Genomic DNA, 26,624 nt, shown 5'->3' on the forward strand with positions numbered 1-26,624 from the left:
AATTGTTCCTGTTCTTATCTGTCTCTTCCTCCCAGATCAGTCTTCACTTGCCTGGGGTAGCCATTTCCCTAACTCACCAATGAGTTTAAGGTCCATTTGATTACCCTTAACCTGGGCTAGCCTACCTAGATGGTTTCCTGGGTGTGGCTGCTTTTAATGTTATAATTTCTTGGAATCACAGGAGAGAACTAGGGGACAGGTGAACACCAAAGGAGAACAGCCTTGAATAGGGCTTGGCAAGCTTGCACACCAGTGGTACTGGTTTTCTCTGAACAGAGGGAAGGCACTAGCACAAAGGGGGATCAAGAAAACCTTGCTTTGTGGTCTGTTTGCTGAGACTTGAAGGAAGCTAGGAAGTGGAGATGAGGTGGAAGAAAAGGAGGGATAGAGAAATCATTCCAGGCACAGGAGACAGCCAGTGGAAAAGCTCAGCCTCTGAGGATGGATATAAGTAACAGCAAGGAAGCCCATGTCATTGGGTTGCAGAATATTTGGTGGGGTGGAGGGGAAGGCATAAGGTGTAAGGATCCAGGTTATGAAGGACTTTGAAAACCAAACAGAAGATTTCATATTTGATAGGAAGCCACTGGAGTTCAATGAATGGGAGACTTTTGCTCAAGAAAGATAAATTTGACAGCTGAGTGGAGGATGGACTGGAATGGACAGAGACTTGAGGCAAAGAGACCCATCAGCAGACTTGTAATAATCCAGATGAAAGGTAATTAAGGGTTTGCATCAAGGTAATGGAAGAGTCAGAGGAGATGACTGCATCTATACTAGAGTTGAGCTTAGCTACTGATGGTATATGGAAGGATGAGAAAGAGTGAACAGTTGAGTTGAAGACGTAGGTTGTAAGCTTGGGTGAACAACTCTTGAGATACATATACATTCACATGTTAACATACATATAATTCACTCTAGCAATGAAATAATTGATCTAAACATTTTCACATACACTTTCTCTCAATATGCCAGAGGCTGAGAAACTGGGAGCTGCTGGTATCCTCAAAAGAAAGTAAGAGTAGGCCACTTGGGTATTTTCAGAGCACCATCTGGTGACCAAATTATATACTACTATCTGGAAGCCAGTGACTTGGATTATGGTAACCTCTGGCCTTATAATAAATCAAATTATCTCAGAAGTTTGTTACCTTGACTTTTCCTTTTTAGATAAGGATTTTTTTTTATTACACTAGTATCTCTGATGCAAAATTTCTGAATGATTTCTGCACTTTAACTTTTCCTGGACATTCCTACCTGGCCTCAATGTGATCACAAAGCACTTGGAGATTGTCAAAGAACCTGGTTCTGAATGTCCCAAAAGAACTAATGAAAGAAAAACTGAGTCCTGCTGATAGGAAAGCTAAGTGTTTATTCTCTAAAAGTATGGACATTGCCGATGAAGTGGAAAGCATAACTTGCCCCAGCAGCATGCTCCAAGACAACCTAGAGAGAGGCAGGGGAAGAAGCAAAGTCAAGGAGTGAGGCTACTTAGAATACTGCTTAACTCATGACACAAATATTGCTGGACCCAGGGCATGCATGTTGTGAAGAACTCCAAGAAAGGCAAGTCCTGAAGATACAGCAGTGGCAGGAAATGCCTGGTGCTGGTCTGAATCAGTTCTGTGCTTGCTTGCTGATTAGATGCATTCTTCTGATGTCACTGAGGTACTCTCAAGTGCTACTGCTATGCCATGATTGAATTCTCTTCCTCCTGCAAGTCTAGGAGAAATGGCAGCCCAAAACACAAAATTAGAATCTAAAATATTGCTACAAAATAAAGATGTGTGCTAGTAACCCAGCACTGGTGGCCCAAATGGCAAAGATCTTTGCAACCATGATGGTCTTTCCTTTGGGGCTCTGGTAAGTGGAGAGGAAGGAGACCCAGCCTCTGAAGAATATTAGTAGGCAAGCTGCATGATGAACTTGACTTCATTGAAGGTGTCAGGAAGCTTTCTGGTTAGAAAAGCCACAATGAAGCTCTCCAGAGTTAGGAAGCCCATATAGCCCAGGAAAGCAAGGGGATGGGAAGGGGAGAGGGAAAGAGCATGAATCATATAACCATGGAAAAATTTTCTTAAATAAAATAAAATAAAAAGAGAGAAGGCAAGGGGGTGGGAAGAGGGGAGGGAAAGAGCATGCATCAAGTAACCATGGAAAATTTTTCATAATCGATTAAATAAAATAAAATAAAAAGAGAGAAGGCAAGGGTAGACACCTCTTTAAACTCAATGATGACATAGCCAGGCTCAGAGTATGGGTCTCTGGCTGGGAATCAAAGAAAGGTTCTCAGCCAGATGCTACAGAAAGTCACATGTTTCACAGAGCAGATAAAAGCAAAAGAGTTGGATACTTTAGGTTGAATTCATTTTGGGGTTCTGCTTCCTGACCTCATGTTCTTGAAGGTCAGAACCACAGTTTTGGCCAGTAATAGTTTTGGCAAGGAAAAAAAAAACAGCCAAAGTGAAAATAATTCCAAAAAGAGAGGAATCTCTAAGGTTGGGTGCCCAATGAAGAAAAAGAAGCAGAGAAAACAAAAAGAGAGGGAGATAAGGAAAGTGTAGACAGGAGTTACTTAACTTTGACTATGAGGGTGTCTTGGTACTTCACAAAATGCCAAGAACAACCTTGATGACAGAGGAAGAAAGAACCACAAGTCAGAGTAAATCTCAAAGGCAGTGCCCAGGAAGAGCTATGCTTTGGGGAGGCAGTAATCACTCCATCTATTTGCTGGTTTCCCTGGGAACTTTACACAATGATCCAGATCATCAGGATATAGACACTGTCCCACATTGAGTAAATTCTCCCTATACTTCCATCAGGAAAATAGTAACATCAGTTCAAACTAGTGCCCCTGGTTCCATAGGTATACAAGCCCATGTCATGACTCTATTCAATAATCTTCAACAGCTCTCTTATTAACTTCAGGATCAAATATAAAACCCTTTGCTTGGCTTTGGAGACCCTACATAAGTCAATTCCAGAAAATCCAACCCAATAAATACTTTGTGCCAGGAATGGTTCTAAACATTGAATACAACTGATAAAAAAAAAAAAGAGAGAGACATTCCTGCCCCTAAGGTGTTTATAATATAATGGGGGCAGGGACAAAATACAAAAAAGAGGCAAGAACAATGAGGAAGAAGAGCAGGGGATATATGGCATGGTGGTATCTTATGCCAGGGAGGTGAAACTAGGCAGAACAGCAAATGTAGAGTCCAGTTTCTGTATCCTAGGAAAGAAGGTACTTAGCACAGTACCTGGCACATAGTAGGTTCTTAATGAATGTTTACTGAATAAATGAATTGGAGGAGTTTGATACTCCACCCTCCGGTCAGAGGAGAGGAGGCTAAGGGAGGTGCTGTCAATTTGAGTTAGAAACAGGATGATTAGATTAGAAGAGATGAGTTTATCCTGGGAGGGGCATCTTGTTCCATGGAGTTGAAACCAGACTGAACACTAGATGAAAAATGGAGCTCTCTATTTTTTTTTACTTTTCCACCTTTCAGAAACTCTTTGATCCAGGGACAATGGATCCAGAACACCTCTTTACCATTCCTCAAACAAGACCCTCCATCTTTTGATTATTCATTTTCACTGGATATTCCTCATGCCTAGAATGTTCTCCCTCTCATCTTTACTTTTTGGTTCCCCTGGGTTCTTTCAGCTCCCTGCTAAAATCCTACTTTTTACATGAAGGTTTTCCCAATCCCCCTTAATACTTGTTCCTACCCCCGAGATTATTTACAATTTATCCTGTATGTCACTTATTTGTCCATTGTTGTTTACATGTTGTCTACCCCATTAAACTGTTACCTCTGTCTTTGTCTTTTTGTTATCCTCAGAGTTTTGAGTGGTGCCTGACATTCAATAGGCACTTAATAAATTTTTGTTAAAATAGTGAAACAAAAAAGTGAAAACCACCTCTCATTCCTGTGCCTTTTGATGGAAGGAGTCAAGTAAAGAGGAAAGAAGTTAATTAAATCACATAGTTTTTAGACTAAATATATAAAACTTAATTCAATTCTAGATACTTTAAATATAAGATATTTGACAAATTGATTCAAACTCCTGTCTTCCTGACTTCAGGCTAGGTGCTGTGTCCCTCAATCAATCTAGCAGCCTCCATCTGATTGGGGATTTTATTATTCAGTTGTTTTTCAGTCATGTCCAACTCTTTCTGACCCCATTTGGGGTTTTCTTGGCAAATATACTTTGCCATTTCCATCTCCAGTTCATTTTAGAGATATGGAAACTGAGGCCAACAGGGTGAAGTGACTTGCCCAGGATCACACAGCTAATATGTGTTTGAGACTAGATTTGAATTCAGAAGATGAGTTTTTTCTGACTCCAGGCCTAGTGCTCTTATCTATTTCACACCTACCTGTACCTTTGTACCAAATATCTCCATGCTATCTGTAAGGAAGGCAGTTGGTACCTAGAAGCTTACTGGAAGCAGATTGTGGGAAGCTAAACAAAGTCATCAGTCTTCAGCTTTTCTTGAGTTCTTCAGTGTTGTAGCCCAAGCCCAAGTTAAGTGGAAAGGTGCTATTAATCTTGCCAATGCTTTTTTCTTCTGCTTCTTTGGCTAAAACTAATCAGGAACAATTTGCTTTTACCTGGGAAAGAGTCCAATCTATCTTCACCATCCTTCCTCAGGGTTAACTGAAATCTCCTTTATACAGCCACATTATAGTGGGTGGAAACCTGAAAGAAACATCCCTTCTAATGGGCATTGGTGAAGAAATTAAAATTACTTATAGTCATATAAAAATACATATCACTATTAATTAGAGACATGCAAATTAAAACAACTCTGATGTACTACCTCATACCTACTGGCTAATATGACCAAAAAGGAAAATGATAAATATTGGGGGGAATGTGGGAATCAGGACACTAATAAATAAATAAATAAATCAGGATACTAATAAATACACTGTTGGTGAAGCTATGAACTAGTATGACCATTCTGGAGAGCAACTTGGAATCATGCCCAAAAGGCTATAAAATTATGCATACCCTTTGACCTAGCACTATCTGTTAAACAGATTGTCACATATTGTGTGTCCAAACTTCTATGGACTTTAATTCCAACAAAAAGTACTTGGGATTTCTGTTACACTAACAACTAACTGGTGGGTATCAGTCATTAAAAGATAAATGTGTGGAACATACAGATAGAAGTAATGGGGATGAGGGGGAATTAATCTCTATGTTGGAGATTAAAAAATCCTCCACATGGTCCACTCTACCTTTTTCCTATAGAAGTGAATATGACTAGAGAAAGGACCACTAAGTTCCCTACATTATAGTTGTTTGAATGAATTCTGCTAAATCAAAAATGTATGGAAAACCTTGACAGGTGACTTTAAAAAGATCAATAAGAAACTATGAAATATGACAACTTGATTGATATGGCAAGGCAGCCTGTGGAAACTCTTCAACACCCTGATAATTTAATTTATTGCAAAGAGACAGGCTGCTTTTCCTTTCCCTAATATATAGGCAGAGAATGCTTTGCCTACCCCAGTAGTATCTATTTTAGAGACAATCAAGGGAGTCTGTTTTAATGATCTACTTTTAGAGAGCAAATATAGGTATGATCTACAAAGAATGACAACTTTAAGTCTTTACATATTACTGTTTTTCTTTTTCTACAAAGACGTTTCTGTGGACAGTGCTTGACATGCAGCTGAGAATTCCTGATCCCAACTGGCAAAGTAGTACTCTCATATTTTAGAGTGAAAGGGTTGCCCCTACTGAAGAACAGTCGCATCATTGTGCATCTGACTGTCCAGGTCAAATTGTCTAACCTCCTGGAAGCCGTGTCCATGACAAATTAATACTACCCTGGAAAGGTCCCATGACCAATGGTTTCTTGGATCCATTCTCCTGGAAGACTAACCTGTAAGAATGGACTATTTTCAGACATAGTTCGGACTGATCCTCTCTGGCACTTCCTAGTTCTTTTCCATCCACCCTGGAGAAGTAACTCAGATCTCCCTCAATGGGCAAACCTTTTCTTTGTTGCCTAGAACACTGAGAGCTGAAGGGATTTGTCCAGTCCCATGGGTATCAATCCACTTCACCACGCTGCTTTATGTCAATAAATGTATTCGGCAAAAAAGAGAACCAACTGGCAGTGAGTGAGATGGAGGGTGGCAGGATCTGGTGGTTGGGGATGCAAGGTAGAGTTCACTTAACTAGAATGTCCTGTCCCAGCGTCCTACCAGGTCTTGGTCGCACTACCGGCGCTTGTTGACCATGGAATTTCCCTTGAGAGGATAATCGGTAGTCCCTGAGGAAGAGGCTGAAGCATACTTTTGGGAGAAACTCCAAGCTCTGACGGAGATCAACCAGTCCATAAGTGCCTTCTGTCGGTAATTGGAAAAGGGGCGCCGTGGGAAGTACCGTAGTAACCGGTAATAGTAGTCATTTCCCTATGGGATCCGTACTCTAGAGAGAAATCTGAGACATTATCAGAGGAGAAAGTACAAATGGAGAGAAATCTGAGACATTATCAGAGGAGAAAGTACAAACGGCGTCCAAAAGCTCTGGTAGATTAAGTTCGGAGCCACTTTACTAATGCTAGAGTAAATAGATAGACTTGGGAGATGAGTTTTGCATTTCTCCGGGCAGAAACGCTGAATATTTTGTTTAAATTTTCAGGCTTGTAAAACACGTCCCTGGGTGGGCTTGAACCACCAACCTTTCGGTTAACAGCCGAACGCGCTAACCGATTGCGCCACAGAGACGTTGTCTGTAAGAGTCTTGCTTAAGTACTATTTGATTCATAAAAAAGGACTGTAATTTTTGGGCTTTATATGTTTCCAAAGAAGTGAAAAGTATGTATGTATGTAACAGGTGTTCTTGATATATTTCAATTCAACGTCTTAGCACAAGCCCAACCAAGAGAGAAAAAGAAGGTATGAACCACCGTGTCCAGGTTTTCCGTTTCTTTTTTCGATTTAACCTAAGTCCCAAGGCTCCACGAAACCTCTGGGCTTTCACAGACGTACATGCAATTAAACCTATCAACAGAATAAGACAGTTCGGTTTTCTGAACATTTTAAAACATTTGTGCCTTTATAAAACAAATCATCTCAAGAAGAAACATATTAAAAAGCCTTTCATTACGTTAGGCTGCAGTCCAGCCTCTTCTCATACAGTATTTCTCCCATGCTTGCTTTTTCCAACTTCCTTCTGGCTTACAGAATCTCTGATGACATTCTGAAACCACTGCTCAGCAGGGTTTCCAGGGTAGGACCCCCTTCTAAGGAAAAGGGACGGAGTGGTCCGTAAGATCGAGCTTTCCCTCACAATGACAGCACTACCCGAGCTACCCCTGGAACTCCTGCTGGGCGGTGGTTTCATCAGAGATTCAATGAGCCAGTAAGAAGCTGGAAAAAGAAAGTATGGGAGGAAATACTCAATAGACAACCATTCGAGGTGAAAATAGAATATGTCGGGCAAAGGGAATGTGGTCTGGGAACTGCTACAGTGGGTGTCTGTCCCCAGGAAAAGGTAAGGAGATCCTGTTCACTCAGTTTCCCCATGATGCTATTTCCTTTTTTTTTACCATTATTTTATTTGTTCATTTTCAAACATTATTCCTTGGAAACAAAGATCATTTTCTTTTCCTCCCCCCCTCCTGCCACCCCTCCCATAGCCCACGCGCGATTCCACTGGGTATCACATGTGTCCTTGATTCGAACCCATTTCCATGTTGTTGGTCTTTGCATTAGTGTGTTCATTTAGCGTCTTTCCTCAGTCATGTCCCCTTAATCTCTGTAGTCCAGCAGTTGCTTTTCCTCTGTGTTTTTACTCCCACAATCCTCTGCATGTGGATGGTGTTTTTTCTCCTAGGTCCTGCAGATTGTTCAGGAACATTGAATTGACACTAATGGAGAAGTCCATTACGTTCGATTTTACCACAGTGTATCAGTCTCTGTGTACAATGTTTTCCTGGTTCTGCTCCTTTCGCTCTGCATCACTTCCTGGAGGTTGTTCCAGTCTCCATGGAATTTCTCCACTTTATTATTCCTTTGAGCACAATAGTATTCCATCACCAACATATACCACAATTTGTTCAGCCATTCCCCAATTGAAGGGCATCCCCTCATTTTCCAATTTTTGGCCACCACAAAAAGCGGCAGCTATGAATATTCTTGTACAAATCTTTTTCCTTATTATCTTTTTGGGGTACAAACCCAGCCGTGGTATGGCTGGATCCAAGGGCAGACATTATCGCCCTTTGGGCATAGTTCCAAATTGTCTTCCAGAATGGTTGGATCAGTTCACAACTCCACCAGCAATGAATTAATGTCCCTACTTTGCCACATCCCCTCCAACATACATTAATTTCCTTTGCTGTCATGTTAGCCAATCTGCTTGCTAGGTGTGAGGTGATACCTCAGAGTTGTTTTGATTTGCATCTCTCTGATTATCAGAGATTTAGAACACTTTTTCATGTGCTTATTAATAGTTTTGATTTCTTTGGCTGAAAACTGCCTGTTCATGTCCCTTGCACATTTATCAACTGGAGAATGGCTTGATTTTTTGTACAATTGATTTAGCTCTTTATAAATTTGAGTAATTAGACCTTTGTCAGAAGTTTTTGTTATGAAAATTGTTTCCCAATTTGTTGCTTCCCTTCTCATTTTGGTTAAATTGGTTTTGTTTGTACAAAACTTTTAAATTTGATGTAATCAAAATTGTTCATTTTACATTTTGTGACTCTTTCTATGTTTTGCTTGGTTTTAAAGTCTTTCCCTTCCCACAGGTCTGACATGTATATTATTCTGTGTTCACCTAATTTACTTATAGTTTCCTTCTTTATGTTCAAGTCATTCATCCATTCTGAGTTTATTTTGGTGTAGGGTGTGAGGTGTTGATCCAAACCTAATCTTTCCCACACTGTCTTCCAGTTTTCCCAGCAGTTTTTGTCAAATAGTGGGTTTTTGACCCAGAAGCTGGGGTCTTTGGGTTTGTCATATACTGTCTTGCTGAGGTCACCTACTCCAAGTCTATTCCACTGATCCTCCTTTCTGTCTAAAGGCTAAGAACCAGTACCAAATTGTTTTGATGACCACTGCTTTATAACAGAGTTTGAGATCTGGGACTGCAAGGCCACCTTCCTTTGTATTTTTTTTTTCATTATTTCCCTGGCTATCCTTGATCCTTTGTTCTTCCAAATGAACTTTGTTATGTTTTTTTCTAATTCAGTAAAAAAAAATTTTTTTTGGAAGTTCAATGGGTATAGCACTAAATAGATAAATAAGTTTGGGTAGGATGGTCATTTTTATTATATTGGCTCGTCCTACCCATGAGCAGTTAATGTTTTTCCAATTGCTCAAGTCTAGTTTTAGTTGTGTGGAGAGTGTTTTGTATTTGTGTTCATATAGTTCCTGTGTTTGTCTCGGGAGATAGATTCCTAAGTATTTTATTTTGTCTAAGGTGATTTTGAATGGGATTTCTCTTTTTAATTCTTGCTGCTGAGCTGTGTTGGAAATATATAGAAATACTGATGACTTATGTGGGTTTATTTTGTATCCTGCAACTTTGCTAAAGTTGTTGATTATTTCGACTAGCTTTTTGGTTGATTCTCTAGGATTCTTTAAGTGAGACCATCACGTCATCTGATAACTTGGTCTCCTCCTTGCTTATTTTAATGCCTTCAATTTCTTTTTCTTCTCTAATTGCTACTGCTAGTGTTTCTAGCACAATGTTAAATAATAGAGGTGATAATGGGCATCCTTGTTTCACTCCTGATCTTATTGGGAAGGCTTCTAGTTTATCCCCATTTGCAGATTATTTTCTTTTTTGAACAGGAAATTTCCCACCTGATTAATTCTGAATTTGTTTTTTGATACCTTGTGAATAATGTGGAACTTTGCTATATGACCAAGACTGTTAAATATGATTCATGCCTACAATTAAGCAGAGCTAAGGAATTTTCTCCTATTATGACTTATGTCAGGTCAGCCTGTGCCTTTGAGGGAACAAGTTTCCATACTGTCATAACCATGACCCTCCCTTTCCTTTCATAGCAGATTTCTACAATCAGGCTGGTGAGATTGTAGAAATGTATTTGATACATACAGTTAGGATTGCCACATGTAGTAATTGTAGTGCTCAATCTGTTGGTTAAATTAATTAATACTACAACATTTGAATTCAAATTATAATATAGGAATGTAATAAGACAAAGATGTACTGTCAAAGCTTTCCAATTAAATGGAATAGTAAATTTTGAGGAAAATAGTAGGCAAGATCAGACTTTTTTCTAAAATAGGATATATACATATATGTGATGGGCTCTAATTTATTCTAATGGGAAATTCAGACTTTTGAGTATGTTTTAGTAATAAATTCTGGGAAATAAAGGGTGTTCAGGAAAGACTCATGCCTCTGGTGTGAAGGTTTGTTAGTCCCCACCACCTTTGTAAGTGCTGCTTTCCTCCTTTTGGTGTCTACCTGCCACCCAGCTTTTATGGCTCCAAGAAGCTGTAGTGGCCACACTCCAGTAAAATATCTTGTCAAGAGGGCTAAGCCATGTTCAGGATAACCAATGAGCCTAAAGTCTGTTGGTGATTTAGAGGAATATCTACCTCAAGCATTTGAAGCTTTCCTTCAACAGAATGGGCAGATGAGAACAATTCATTTAAAGGGCTGTGAAAACCCAGCCATACTACTGCTGGGTTTGTACCCCAAAGAGATAATAAGGAAAAAGACTTGTACAAGAATATTCTTAGCTGGGCTCTTTGTGGTGGCAAAAAATGAGAAAATGAGGGGATGCCCTTCAATTGGGGAATGGCTGAATAAATTGTGGTTTATGTTGGTGATGGAATACTATTGTGCTTAAAGGAATAATGAACTGGAGAACTTCCATATGAACTGGAATGACCTCAAGGAATTGATGCAGAGGAAAAGGAGCAGAAATAGGAGAACATTGTACACAGAGACAGATACACTATGGCACAATCAAATGTAATGAACTTTTCTGCCAGTAGCAATGCAATGAAATGACCCAGGACAATCCAGAGGAACTTGGGAGAAAGAACAATATCCACTTCCAGAGAAAGAACTGTGGAACTAGAAATGCATTAGAAAAATATATGCTCAATCACATAGTACGATAGGGATGTGATTAGGGTTTTGATGGATCACTCTACTGCAAATGCAAATAACATAGAAACATGTTTTGAACTGCTTGTTGGCTTTGGGAGGGAGTAGGAGAGAATGGGCAAGGAGAGGATGATGAATCATGTAACCATGGAAAAATATTCTAAATAAAAATTAAAAAATAAAATAAAAGGGCTGTGAAAGTGGCTATTGCAGGTGCTGTGGAGTGCTTAGAACTTAATTAGACCACAAAGAAGCCAAGGTCTTCCACTGTATCCCCAGCTACCACTAGTCTCTCTGACTTTAGTTTTGCCACTGGAAGAGAGTGTGAGGGTGATAACTTTGTGCAACAATGCTTCACATAAATCCAATTTATGCATTAGTCAAAAGACATCACTCACCCTATTTTACCATTTACCATTTTACTATTTTGCTCCTATTATTTAATTTTTTTTTTACTTCTACCTCAAAAGTCCTGTGGTGATGGGCAAGTGACAAAGCATCATATGAGGATACCCTGGAAGCTGTAATCACAACACTGCACACAGGAGGCCCAGAATATAGGGTTATCTTCTCACTTGAAGCAGCAGTGGGATTTGACAGTCCCCTGGGTGGCTGAAGCATTTTTTGAGGACCATGCTGCATGAATGGCTAGAAGTGGCTAGAAAAAGAGCCCTAAAAATTATCTTCTTGAAACTGTCTGTTTCACCTGACCCTAACCTTTTTACCAAGGCAGATGGGGATTCTACTTTGCAGTCAAAACACAGAAAAATGTACAAAACTTTTGTGAAGATGAATCCACTCATCATTGGTACATGGAATGTGTACACTCTTTTGGACAACATGAAATCCAGTAGACTTGAAAGATGAATAGCTCTTATTGTGAGGGAACTCAGCAGGTATTGCATCCAAATAGCAACCCTGAGTGAAACAAGGCTGGTAGATGGAAGTCAGCTTATCAAAGTCAGGGCTGGATACATGTTTGTCATGAGTGGTACTTATGAAGCTAATATAGGTTTGTAGACTGCCTACTCAAATGAGACATAGAATTGCTGAGGGCCATCAGTCCACAACACCTTGACAGAGTCACGTGTGGTAGCTGGGGAGACCACAGAGTGGTCCTTGGCGAGATGTGACTGCCCACTTTATCCCCCTTGCATGACTTCTTTCATCAATGCCCCTTACCTATGAATTGACATGATTATTATTCCCCCTAGTCTCAAAAGAAATAATTGCAAGAGCAAAACACCTGTACCCTAATTCTCCAAAAGATCACCAAAAGATCAGACCCTTAAACCCAATCCCAAAAAGACTATCATGGGTTAACTTTTACTTAGGTACATAATTCCCAGCAAACCCGCAGCTACAGGCCAAGCCCAAAACTTTCCCACTCACAGAAGCCTATTCTCAAGAAGTCAGCACACAAATCAATCATAGAGGCCCAAGTGATAAGTACATCAAGCTTCAGTATGCCTTAGTGACTCAATCACACAAATCAGTAACTCCCTAGAAGCCACCAGTCTAAATTTGAATTGTGTTCTGTTACAAATAAAAGAGTGGTTGTCATAAACTGTGACCATGAAAATATGGTTTCAAGACAGTGTCTTGAGTTAAATCAAATATAAAGTGGTTGCCATGGGAAAATTCCCAAATATTAAAATATCCAAGTCAACTGGGTTTTATGGAGATTTTAATTAATACAAATAAAGAAATTAAGAAAAGGAGAGAGAAAATAAGAGAAATATAGTTTGAAGGGCCTAGGCCAACATGGCCTAGGCCTGAGCCTTAAGAGAGACTACGTCAGTCTTTAATCACTCACCACAATATCCTTCCAAGCAAAACTCTAGTGTTCAGAGAGACCCTCCAGTTTAGCTCCTCAGCTCCACTAAGTTCAGCCACTGAGCCCTCCAATTCATCTTTGGCAAGCTCCCTCAATCAGAGGCCTTTTTTGACCTCCTTTTAAAGAGAATTTTCTTCTATGTCATCTCCCCTAAGTTCTCACATCTACCAATCACAGTAGACGTTTTCACAGGACTGACCATTCTTAATTCACATCTTCTTTAGTTCTCAACTTCTCTGGGTAGACTAAAACTTCTGAGTAAGTTCACACCTCTTTGCCCCTTGCAAGTTTGCAAGTTGCCTGACCTTTTAGTTATTAATTTGAGCTTTATAGGTACTTAGCACCCTTTTTGTATTAGATCTAAAAATAGACTTAGCTTAAGGGCTTTTGCCTTACTATAAGTATGAGTTAAGTACTGTGATAATTAAAATGTTTGGGAGCAAGGGAAATATATAACAATTATGACCGCTGAAATATGTTTTCTACTGTGTCTTGGGTTTATATAAATATAAGATGGTCGCCAGGGAATATATTCCCAATTTATGAATATGCCCAAGCCAACTGGGTTTTATAGAGAAATTTAATTTATAATACACTGATTAATCAATAGAAAAAGAGAGAAAGTAAGAAAGGAATAAGAATGAATAAATCAGTCAGTTGGTTTTATCACTCACCCAAGATCTCTCTAGGTAAGGCTTCTCATGCCACCCTCGGGCTCCACCTTCAAGAGAGCCTCCTTTCAAGAAATGTTTCCAGAGCCTTCTCCTCCTGACTCCTCCTGAGTTCTCCTTCCACAGCCTCCTTCAAGACCTCTCCAGGAGCTCTCCCTCCAGGACCTCTCTCCTCTCAGCCTCCTTCAGAGCAAAACCTCCTCCTCTCAGAGCAAAAAACTCTCTCCACCCTCTCCTCAGACCCCCACTCTCTTTAAGGAAACCATCTAAGTTCCCTCCCCTCAGGTCTCACATCTACCAATCACTGTCGATGTCGATGTGGCTCTAGTTTAACCCAGGACTGCCCAGAGGTCTGTGGCTTTGCACATGTCTGTTGAAGGTCATATTCTCAAATAATTAAATCTTGATCTTGCTGCAGCCCTTCCTAAATCCTGTTACTCTAAGTAGGGTGGAGATTGTATTTTCCAAGACCTGGTTCTGTCATTCCAAGTATCTCTATTGTATCAATTCTAAAATCAATCATGACTCAAAGAACTTCCTGTTATATGCTTAAGCATAGGTCAAAGCCCTTTCCATTGTTTAGCAAAAGGTTTCTGTCCTAAAGTAGTCTTAAGTAGGGAGGAGAAAGATCCTCCCATGCCAAGGGGTTTCACATTCCAATAGAGTTCTTACTATCAGTAGGAAATTTTTTCCAGTATGAAGTTTCCCAATGGTGAAATTTCCAACATTCATAAGTCTAAGAAATTTTAAGGTTTACAGTACTTTTTCATTGTTCAGTAAGGAGTTCACAACTTTATTTTCCCCTAAAGTATGCTTAAGTATGGGTGGAGTAATGTTAGAGGTCTCACATTCCTGATCCCCGGTACCTTCATTGTTTAAAATGGGGAATGGTCTTAACCAAATGTTCTAAGGTAGAGTCTGAGAATTTTTAACATTCACAAGTCTGAGAAATATTAAGATTCACAGTTCCCAGACCCCTCAACCTCAATGATATGATTACTGAGCTGTCTTTTAAGAACTATTGATTAATTATTACATTTTATTAAAAGTAATAAATAAATTTCCTTGATTGTTTGTAAGCTCAAAACTTCTCGCAGGGTAATGATAAAATTAAGCCACCTGTGATGAAATCATTTATCTTGTGTGCAACCTTTATTCTGTCTGTAATCACAATACAAGAATATAGAATGTTAATCAAGGGATTTGTTAAAAGTTGATGTATCACTTTTCCAATTATCTCTCTTTGATTTTGTGTATATGCATGCCAAGAGAATGGGTATTAAAATAAAGATCAGACATTGGGAAAAGGGAGCAGCTGTCAGATGCAAAGCAATTCTGTGGCTGTTATGATTAAGCTGTCTTCCATTTGTTATTTTTGTTGACTGATCATTTGCCACCAGTTGGGATACCTGGAGTCTCGGGCAAGGGTGGACTTTTCCCGTGACATAGAATAACCCAAAGTACTGAAGGCAGGTGATTTAAAGTGAGTAAAATTTATTCTGGAAGAAGTCAAAACACAGCTGTACCAAGACTTGAATGCAAACTATAGCAAACTGAAGTGCAAAGTAGAGTGCAAGGATTGATTGAAGCTCTCAAGCCTGGATTCTGTAAGAGAGCTGAATGAGTCAAAATTCTAAGCTGTTGAAGGAACAGCTTTCAACTGTCTGTCTGAAGCTGGAGTTCAACACTAAAGCTGTGAATCTGGGATTCTCCCTGGAAAACCCATCTTTCAAGCTGCCTGCCTTAGATTATCATCAAGAAGAGATTGGGAGGAAATCTCCATTCATTCTGGTAGTCAGAGTGATTTTGGAAGAGAATTTCTCCTTTTCCTGTATCTTCTAAAGACTTTACAACTGGATTACTACAGCCTGACTCACCAAGGACTCTGGAGAGAGTGAGAATCTGGGATTCCTGTTTAGACTTTAACTATTAGTTAACCTTTAGTTTAATTTAGTTTAGTTTAGTTTAGTTTAGTTTAGACAGGTTAAGCTTAGTATATAAACTATATTGGGTTAAGTATCTGGGGTTTTAATAGTCAGATGGACCATTAATTCCTTTCCTTCCCCATCATTCCCTTCCTTTATTAATAAACTTATTTATATAATTGTGTGTTTTCCCTTTCCTACAACCTTCCCCCTTTCCTAAATTCCCTATAACAAAACCAAACCCAAGGCAATGAGGTGAAGTCTTGATATGTACAGTTGGGACAAAACAAAAAACAAGAAGGAAGAACAATGGTAAAGTTTGCTTAGTGACAAGATAGAGTTAGCCCATCATAAAGAAACTGTTCTTAGCACTTCATGATGTGGACACAATTCCTGCAGGTGCAAGTTTGAATTTGTTCAACCTCAGGTTGTTTGGTTTGAGTTTGTTCAGTGGTTTTGACAGTAATAGATTGATTGCAACTGAGTTCATCTTGAGTATACTAGTACAAAGGACTGTTGTTATGCCAAGCTCACAGCACATCTTGATTGAGTGAGATATGCTTAGCTGCTAGGTCTGGGCTTGAAGAATATGACAATTCAGGGAAATGAGAAGCATTAATGAGGGGTTAATCTGGGGTCCTGGCAGATTTCACAATCAAATTTAATCTAGTCAACAAACTTGTATACATCTAAAAAGGAGTAAACATGATTGTTACAATTAATATTATTTTGAGAGACTGATTTGGGGTATGATTATCCTTTTATTGATTAGGTCAGCATCATAACCAATAAAGTGACATCAGTCATTGGTCCTCTCAATGACCAAAGACCTTGAAGGTCCTGAATTGAGTACCTATATCCACTTTTGGGAACTCATAATTCATCTCTTCCCTTAAATATCCCAAGACATCTCTCACTGATAAATAGCTAATTAGGAGGTAGTCCATCAGACTCTAAAACCTTCTCCTTACAGGTGATGATGTCATATATGTAGGAAAAGAATCTTTGTAAAGATTTTGTGAAAGGAACATATTCCTTTTATTTAATTTGGAATTTTTATTTAATAATTAATTTAGAATATTTTTCCATGGTTAAAAAAATTCATGTTCTCTCCCTCCCCTCCCCCCCACAAATCCACTGGGTTTTACATCTGTCATTGATCAAGACTTACTTCCATATTATTGATATTTGCACTAGGGTGATTGTTTAGAGTCCAAATCCCCAATCATATCCCCACCAACCCATGTGATCAAGCAGTTGTTTTTCTTCTGTGTTTCTATTTCCACAAGGAACATATTCCTAATAACAAATAAAACCAGAAATCTTTAGACTGCTTAGCACCTGAGGTCTAAGACTTTGACTCAGTATTTCTCTCTAATATATAGGGCCTAATACAAGAATTATTACAATATGCGAAAAATAAATTCTCACAAGCTCATGACATTATAATTGCCACTTGCAAGAAAGTGTACCACCATCATCAGTGGATAGGTTCTTACCATTTCAAACCCTGATAGTGTCAAAGAAGAACTTTAGGAAAACCTGGAGACCCTCATCAATTAGTGTGCCAAAAAAAGTCAAGCTTGTAATTTTGAGTGACTTTAACTCTAGAGTAGGCACAAACTATCAGACATGGCAGGGAGTCCTTGGGAGGAATGAAGATGGAAACAGCAACCGTGATGGTTACTTATCTTTCAAGACTTGTGCATCTCATAACTTTCTTTCATCACCAATTCTCCCTTCCATTATCCTTCATTTGGATGTTCCTCTTTCATTCATGTATCTATGGATACCTTTTCTAATCTAATTTTTACTTCTATCCATACTACTGAAGCAGTATACTTTCTACATTCCAGTTTATTGGTATTTCCCAAGCCCTCAAGACAGATAATGACCAAGTGTATACATGCAAAGCTCTCACTAACTTCAAATTAATTTTAAAGACAGGAATCCCATATACTCCCCAGACAAAGGGTTGTTTGGGAAAGATATCATTATTAATCTCTGATAGCTCCCAGTCCTCTTCTGGGGCCAAGGATCTGTTTGTGTTTCCCCCCCAGGGACTCCTACATACATTTGAATTCCAGAAAGATTTGTGCTTCCTTGCCATGACTCCCACCCCAACAACAAGCTTGGGAGAATGCAGATACAAAGAGACTATGCTAAAACAACAAGACATTCTACCAATTTGGGGACAAATTAAGACACTTGCAGCCCAAGTGAAAGAAAGTGGACAAGCAAGGATTTGCACCTCCTGATTGTACTGCTGCCTTATTTCTTGCCATGTTAGACCTTTTTTATCCCACCTCCCCTCTCCCCCCCCCCCATCTCTGCCATTGATAACCCTTCATTCCCCATTACTCATTTTTCTCTATGGAGATTATTGCTTCTCTCTGCCCTGCTGTATTACTGCACCCTAGTAGCAAGAAAGATTTCAGATCCATTCAGGCTTGTGTTAGAGCCCCTTATGCATTACTTCTCTAAAGAACTAAGGGTTCTTCATCTTTACAATGTACTTCCCCATGACTTTTAAAATTTCTTATTCAGGATGTATTTTAACAAATTTTCTTAATCCTTCCATCCCTGCTACCATACCCTATCATACCCTGCTACAAATAAAACTGTATTTGTTGTTAAACAAGCACCTTTTTTTTATGCTTCCTGTTAATATGACTACTGACTGGTATGACAACCCAGGCATTTATGCCTTACAATTAATTGTCCACAATTCCACAATTTAAGACATTCTAAATGCTTCATTGCATCCCTTATTCTGGGTATTACTGCACTCATCTCTATCATTGCATCTCTAGCAGCCTCCACAACAGCTCTAATTCAGGAAGTCCACACTGCTCAACATGTAGATAATCTTTCAAAAAATGTTTCTCTGGCTCTTCTAGCCCAGGAACATATTGATAAAGGATTGGAAGCTTGCATTAATGTCCTTGAAGAGGCTATTCCTTATATTGGAAACCAATTACAAAATATAAAAGTGAGGTTCAAGTCAAAAGGCCATGCTGACTTTAAATGGATCTGTGTTTCTCCCCTTCCCTATAATCAATCAGATGTTCCTTGGGAAAACATACAACACATGTTTGTTATTTGGAATCATTTGGAGTTCTCTGTTTATCTAAAAACATTATATAAATAAATTATGGATATTAGTCATTCCAACTCTTCCCTTTATTTGGTCTTCTCCATTGCAAATTCTTTTTATGATAATGTCTCTTCCTTCATTTCCAATAATGATTTGATTCATACCCTTATTGTTTGTGGATTTGCTCTTGTCTTATTTTTCTTTTTTTTTTTTTTGTTTTCCAGTCATCATCAGATCACTAGGTTCTACCATTCGCCAAGTTCAAATTGAACTGAAATCACTTCAACTAAAAAACAGAAAAGGGGGACATGCTGGAGGCCATTAAGCCATGATGTTTTGACACAGTCACTTGTGGAAACCAGGAGGTCACAAAGTGTCTCCTTGGAAGGATGGAGAAATCCATATAGCCCCCTTCTGTGTGACTTCTCTCACTAACATCCCTTACTATTGGAATTGCAGTGATCATTGTTCTCTCCCTAGTTTCAGGAAAAATAATATGAGAGCAAAATACTTGAAGGATTAATACTAATGCTCCACATCATCCCCCAGAATATCACCAAAAGATCACACTTATGAAATCAAACCTAAAAGACTCTTATGGGTTAACTTCTAACAGAGCTGTACTCAAAAATCCCTACTGTGGACATGAGAGAGATACAGAATACATTGCAAAGACTTGATTTTGCAAGAAAACCTTATGCAGGAAGGAAATGGAACTTTGGCTGATGATGGGGGATGGGACTGGAATCTACAGCCAAGAAAAGCATGGAGACAGTTGCAAAGGAATTCTTGTCCCTTCTGAACTGAGAGGGGAAAGAGCAACCTCACTGAGCTTAGCCTGCTATAATCCTTCAATTGATCTGAAGAGACCCAGATAGCCATCTTTCCTCTTAAGTGGTAGATAGAGACTTTTTCCCTTTGGGGAAGGCAAGAGACTGTCCACCCAGAAGATTTTCCACCAATATCTTCTATTATGGTAGGATTTGGGATGAGGAAAGAACAAGAGGGACATATAAATAAATTCAAATTTATTGTTTGGGAAGGGTAGGAAGGAACATGGGTTTAGGAGTAAATTTATACTTAATTTAAAAGCTAATATCTATTAATTATCTAAACTATATTACTAAGCTAAGCATTAATTTTCCAATATCCAAGTCTCACACCAGGAGTCCAATCAAATAGGGCCAGGATCTTAAGTTGGTAGATGTCCAAGTAGGTCCAGAGATCTTCTTACTGATACTGTCAGCAGCCAGATCCAGAAAACCCCTTTCCTCTGTTGGTCACAGGAGAAAATCCTCTTAAAGCCTTAGGTACTTCCAGGAGAACAGACTCTGAGAAGAAGCAACCATTGGGCATAGAATTTTCCCAGATTCCCAAGGCTCAGGATCCCATGTGACCCTTAGTCACATGCTCCTATCAATCATTCTCTAAGGTTTTCATCTCTCAGTTTTTGTGACAGTTTTTGCAAACCTTTCATCCTTTACCACACTTCAAAGCTTTATCTCTATATCAGGAAATTACACCTGCCTGACTCCACAATGATCCTCAGGGACCCAAAGTCCTCAACCTCTAAAGGGAATTTAGGGTGAAATCAAAATTAGGGACTTCTTGTTTTTCCTCTTTCCCTAACCTACCAATCCTAAGGCTCTAGACAATAAATAGATCTTATAACTTATAGGAGAATTAAACATTTCATGTACTGAGGGGATCAAAGATAATAATCATCCAGAGAAGAGACAGAAAACAGAGATTTAAGGGTATTTCCTCTTCCCTTCAGCTCTGAACAGAGATCCAATTTCACTTTCTCTGAGGCAGCTCTGTCTGGGAGAAGTAGTGTTCCCTCCCTCTCAGAGACCTGTCAAGCTTTGGTTCCTGATTCCCTTCTAGTACACCATCCAATGTACAGGTCTGGAACAATTCTCCTAAGCCAGTATATCAATCACTCTAATGAGAGGCCAGTACACCATGCCTCAGTGACTTGATTTTACCAACTAAAATCCATCTTGGAACCTCCCCATGAAACACTGGAAAATGATTAGCCTAATATTAAAACTGAATTGTGTTTCTATTACCCCTTTGATCCTCAACTTGGCTTCAGTGTTTGTTGATTGTTTTCTAAAGAACTTCTGATTGATTATCTATTTTTATTAAAAGTAACAAATGATTTTCTTGGATTGTTCACAAGTCCAAAGCACCTCACAGGTTAATGAAAAAACTGACCTCTAGTTACGCCACCTGTGACAAAATCATTTATCTTTTGCAAAAGCTTTGTGTAGGTTGTTGTCAGAATCAATAGTAACAATATAAGTATATAGAATGATCACAGAATGTTAATCAAAAGATTTGTTAAAAGTTAATATATCACTTATCCAATTATCTGCATCTGAACATGTATGTTGAATAATATAGATGAGTGCCAAGAAAGTATGTAATCATTGGGGTATAAAAATAAAGCCAACCCTGGGTGTAGTGGAGCAGTTCCATGCAAAGCCTGACCCAGGCTGACACTTCCAACTGTCTCCCATCACTCATTATCTGCTGACGCTGTCACACCCAGTCAAGGACTGGTAGAAACATTGTAGTAGAAACATTGAGAGAGAGAAATTAAGCTTTGCATAATTCTCACATTTCAAAGTGCTTTTCCATTCTTTCCTCCTATGATACAATTTGAATTTAGCCAGCACAGAACTACAAAGTTGAAAGTACCTATAAGAAAAGAAGGTTGCTAGGTGAAACATTCCCTAGTGAGCAGTTGGGTTACTTTGCTTGGTACTTTCTCTCTCTCTTTCTCTCTTTCTCTTTCTCTCTCTCTGTCTGTCTGTCTCTATCTCTTTTTAAGACTCTTACCTTCCATCTTAGAATCAATACTGCATATTGGTTCTAAAGCAGAAGAATGGTAAGGCAATTGGGGTTAAGTGACTTGCCCAGGGTCACATATCTAAAAAAGTGTCTGAGGTCATATCTGAACCCAGGACCTCCCATTTCCAGGCCTGGTTCTCAACCCACTGAGCCACCTAGCTACCCTCTTGTACTTTCTCTGATGATAGCACTTGACTGGTGGCTTCGAGTCTGGGTTACTTGGTGGTTAAATTATATACAATAGTGAAGTGTCCACATCTTAATTTAATTGAGGGTTATGTGAGAATTAAATGAGATAATATTCCTAAAGTGCTCAGCTCTGTACCTTGTACACAGTAAACACTTAATAAATGCTTGTTCTCTTTCATCCCCCCCCCCCATAGGGCAGATCTAGAGTCTTATTGTTTGGTTAAAATATCTAAAAATCAAAAAGGCTGAGACTTGGCAGGGGAGGGCTTGGTGCAGGGGAAACCAGAGAGAGCAGCACTTCAAAGTGGAGTAATTCTTCTCCCCAGTATTTCCACTGGCTGCCACCCAGATCTGCAGGAATCTCACTTCTCAGCTCAACCTAATGTTTTCCTTGATTTTCTTCAAATCTAGAAAAATCCTACCGGAGGCCTTCCTGAGTCTCTTTCATTCTAGTGTTTTTTCTTTGATGACCATTTCCAAATGATTGTACAGAATTGTTTGCATGATGTCTTCCCACTAGACTGAATTCCTTGAGAGTAACTGTTTTTGCCTTTTTTAATTTTGTATCCCCAGTGCTTTAGCAGTGTCTGAAACCAAGTAGGTGTTTAATATTTATTGACTGACATATTCCTTAAATCTGATAGAGGATTTAGTAATGCCTTAGGAGGTACTCAGTAGATAGGTGTTGAATGAATACAGTGCAAAATATAACTCAGCTCTAACCATCTGTTGTTCTCTTAGGTGACAATCTCCTAGGATCAGACATTTCTAAACACCTTCTAGGCTGCTAAATCGTCTCTCCCTCCCTAGTATTCCTCCAGTGCTAGATAATGGTAGAATTGTATGGTTTGCCTTTGGATCCTAGTCACATGGTAAATGTTTTACAAATGCTTATTGATTGAAAAAGAGAATTATTTCCAGCACTTCTGACCCAAGTTTTCCTATTTGGAAAATGGAAATGATTGTTCAGGTTTGTTGCTGGGTATGTATTTTCCATATTGACATTGGAGAGCTCTGTCAAAAATACCAACCATGATGCCCTCTCTTGATTTTTCAGAACACTCCCCATATGTCTGACCCATCAGTGTTGAATCCCAGTACTCAGCCCATTGCTAATTTACAAGATTCTTGGAAAAATTATCCTAATCATCAAATGAAAAGCGAAAAATCAATCCTGGGATAGATTTCTTTACTCAACAATGCCAGTCCTGGATTCATCTTCCCGAGTTCAAAATCTAGAAAAAAAAATTTTTTTTGCTAGAAATGCACACTTCATCCTTTTTGCCTCAGTTTCCTCAACAGTAAAATGAACTGAATAAGGAAATGGCAAACTACTCCACTATCCGTGTCAAGAAAACCCCAAAATAGATCAAGAAGAATCAGAATGAAAAAAAAAATTACTGAACCTAAGCAGAGGGATCCACCCATTTCATATTGTTCTTCAAAGACTTTAAGTGGAGGCCCAAAAGGTGGCTGCCTTACACAATATTTAAATTGTAACTTAATTGGATTATGCCTAATTGGTATCAATTCAGAGCTGGAAGGAAGCTCAGATAAGGATATGCTTGAACCTCAGAGATCCAAATGCTAAATTTCTCATTTATATCAAGAAAATTGGGAAATGCCGCATATCAGATCTTGATTGTTTTCTTTTTTGTCTAAATTTAAGAAAGTGATGGAGAACAAGTATTAATACAGATGAATTTTAAAAATATACTGTGAGTCTATGTGTTTTGGAGAACCTCTTGTTAAGCATTTACCAGTTTCTCCTACCTCAAAGGTCATCTAGTCCAAATTAATTAAGTTTATTTTTGTTTTGTTTTTTAGAAGCAACAAAATTTAAAAGATTTTTATTAGTAAGAGTAAAATGGGGGTGGGAGTTGCAGAGTTGGCAGACCTGCTGCTTCTATTGATAATAAAGCTCCAAGTTCATTCCATCATGGATTTCATAGTCACCCAGGGAAATGTGGTCCTTGAAGATTGTGTACCATTTTTTTAAGACAATCTTGCTCCAATGGGTGCCTGTTTGAGCTGCAATCAGTTTCTTTAGGTCTCCTATTGTGTCATCTGTGTTGCACTTCACCCGGACCTTCTTGCCCAGCCGGTCGTTACACACAACCTCGATCATGGCTCTGGATGTGACAAAAGAAATGTAAGAGTTAAATTTAATGGTTGGACAATAATTTTATGAAATTACATGGTCACCAATATTTATTATATCTCTAGTCAGAAATTTACTTACAAATATTTACAAAATGGAGAGGAAACAATAAAGTAGATAAATGTGAAGAGGTTAGAGAAGTTATCTATCTTATCAACTGAAATGTTTATTCTGGATCTGCTTAATTCAGACAAAGATTATTAATTAGCTCTCAACCAGGAAGGCTGGTAGTGAGTAACTGTGTGGCCTCTTCCAAGATGGAAGCTAGTCTTTTAGGAAACCAGGAACTTTTAGGAAACTAGGAAAGGAGACAGTCTTTCACTCACCCAACAAAGTAGTCCAGGAGTCAGAGTCTAAGTTGAAGACAAATTCCAAGCCCACCATCCAAGTCACAGCCTCCAACAAAGCTCCCTCGGAAGATTCCCCAGACGGAAGACTATCTCCAGAAGACAATGTCTTCGGACTATCTTCTCAAAGAAAATCTCCTGAGGGACTTTGGGGCTTGCTTTTTGGGGCTTTCTTGTCCCTGATCCTTTTCACAGGAGCCAGTCAGTTTCCAAATTGTCTAGCACTGCCCAGAGGGGGCAGTTCCTGTGGGATCAACCTTCTCACATTCTGAAGGTTAAATTCTCCTCAAAAGGATTCACCGCTAAGGGGGTGAATTTTCTAAATCTCACCTAGTACTAAGTAGGGCGTTCAATGTTTTGTTGATTCAATTTAAAAGTAGACAAAGAAGAGTTAACCCTGTCTTCAGTCTCCTGAGGTACTAAGTAGGGCACTTAAGTTAGTGTTAACTCAAAATAGACAATAGAATAAAGAATTCTCTTTCACAGATCCAGTTAGTAGGTCCTTGTCCCTACTTGAGACCCCAGACTCCTTGGTAATGTGGTCATCCCCTGTCCTAGGTGCTCACCCCAGATACCCCCACCTCCTTGGTCCACTCCTGGCTCTGGCTGTGCCCTGGCCCCTTTGCCCAGCCTAGCTGCTTGACCCTTGGCTCTGGCAGTACCTTTAGACATTCAGCCCAAATTCCTCCCCATCCTTGATCCAGGCCACAATCTCAGTCCTGGTCTAGAACCCACCTCTTTTTCTCCAGTCACAGCCCCTTTCCCTTAATTAAGTTTATAAACAAGACTGCATTCCATATAAAGAACAGAAAGGACTTACCCAAGATCGCAAATTTGGGAAGTGGCAAAGTGGAGGCTTGAACTAGAGTCTCCTGGCTCCAGATCTAGCCTTTCCCAGTTCTTCCATACAAAAGGATTTAATGAGTTCATTAAAGACCTACTGTCACATAAGTACAATCATCTTTCTGTAGGAAGTTCACATTCTGATGGGGGAGAGGGAGTAGAAAATATTCCCAAAACAGAGGTAAGTAGGTGGCACCTGGAGTCCAGAAGTCCTGAGTTAAAATTCAACCTTGAACTTTAACTCTATGACCTTGGACAAATAATTTAACCTCTATCTTCCTCAATTTTCCTCAACTGTAAAATAGGGATATTCAAAGTACCTGACTCCCAGGGTTGTTATAAGGAACAAATGAGAAAATAGTTGTGAAATGCTCATCACAGTGCTAGCACATAGGAAAAACTATTAAATGCTAGCTATTATTATTTCATTCTTTAAGTCAGGTGACAGAAAAAAAAAAGCATTTTATAAACTACAAAGTTCCTAGTAAATCTTTGGGTCACATGGATCCACACAGCTGGAGGAAGAGTCAGCATAACCACCAACTTTAGCCTTTACTGCTAACATTCCCATTTGCAGACCTGGAAAGGGAGTGAGGATGTGACAGAAGAGAAATGTGGAATAGGAAAAATTAGAATTCTTTTCCCAAAAGGGTTGTGTCCTTGAGCAACCAGGTGGCCATCTCCGGTTATGATATCAGCCCTAGTCTAGATTGTGTAGTAAGTGTGGAGACTCCCCATTTTTGTTTCCCCCAAGTATGCTAACCTGAGCTCCAGATTGCTCCAGTCTGGCTTCCATTTGCCCTGAGCTTCTGGAGTCCCAGGACCCTTCTTCAAAATTATACAACACCAAACTTGGGTCCTTACTAGCTGAAAGATCAGGGGATGCTTACCTGAATTTGAAGGAGAGGTGCTGGGGTTGTCTATTCTTTCCACTGGGAATAATAATCTTTCACTTGCTCTGAGATTGAAGCAGGAGCAGAGCTGAGCTGAGCTGAAGACTAAAGTAGGGGAAAAGCTCTGGGATCCTCCTATAAATACTGGTACTGGACTTTTCAATCAAGATAATACAAAAGGTAATAAAGTGGAAATAGGCGGGACAAAAAACTCTTGAATGCTCACAGATTAAGTGTGAACTTGTGTTTTTCTTTCCCTCCTGATGTCTTCAACAAAGACTTGACCTAGTTTTTCCTTGTTTATATATCGGGAGACCACTGAATTTCAAAACTACTCAACCCTGTTCAAACCATTCTTTAGAAGATGGGATTTAGCTATTTCCTGATCAATAACAATAGAGATACTTGGAATAACAGAATCAGGTCTTGGAAACTACAATCTCCACCCTACTCATGGTAACAAGATTAGGAAGGGCTGCAGCAAAACTCAAGATTTAATTATTTGAGAATATGGCCTTCAACAGGCATGTGCAAAAAGGACAGACCTCTGCTCAGTCCTAGGTCAAGCTAGAGCCACCATTGGCACATTTGAGAGACAGGAAGCAAGGTAGAGGACAGCTCAGGAGTTCTGGGGCTTCCTGTATGGAGGAAAGGTGGGGGTTGGAGCCTGGT

General features: G+C 39.3%; 1 protein-coding gene, 1 non-coding gene and 1 pseudogene across 2 annotated transcripts; all 3 read right to left on the reverse strand.

Moving 5' to 3' along the window:
• Positions 1,777-2,012, reverse strand: VN2R507P (vomeronasal 2 receptor 507 pseudogene; annotated as a pseudogene).
• On the reverse strand, positions 6,685-6,758 carry TRNAN-GUU (transfer RNA asparagine (anticodon GUU)). The gene has a single exon. It is a non-coding gene; the product is annotated as a tRNA-Asn (tRNA).
• Positions 6,759-23,583: 16,825 nt separating this feature from the next.
• LOC100009728 (ubiquitin-like protein 5) lies at positions 23,584-23,836 on the reverse strand. Its single transcript, XM_001362082.4, has one exon. The coding sequence runs from the start codon at positions 23,834-23,836 to the stop codon at positions 23,615-23,617; it is 222 nt and encodes a 73-aa protein (XP_001362119.1). The 3' UTR covers positions 23,584-23,614.
• Between the last annotated feature and the right edge of the window lie 2,788 nt (positions 23,837-26,624).

This window comes from Monodelphis domestica, chromosome 3 (genome assembly GCF_027887165.1).
Source record: "Monodelphis domestica isolate mMonDom1 chromosome 3, mMonDom1.pri, whole genome shotgun sequence".
In the NCBI taxonomy this organism is placed as follows: Eukaryota; Metazoa; Chordata; class Mammalia; order Didelphimorphia; family Didelphidae; genus Monodelphis; species Monodelphis domestica.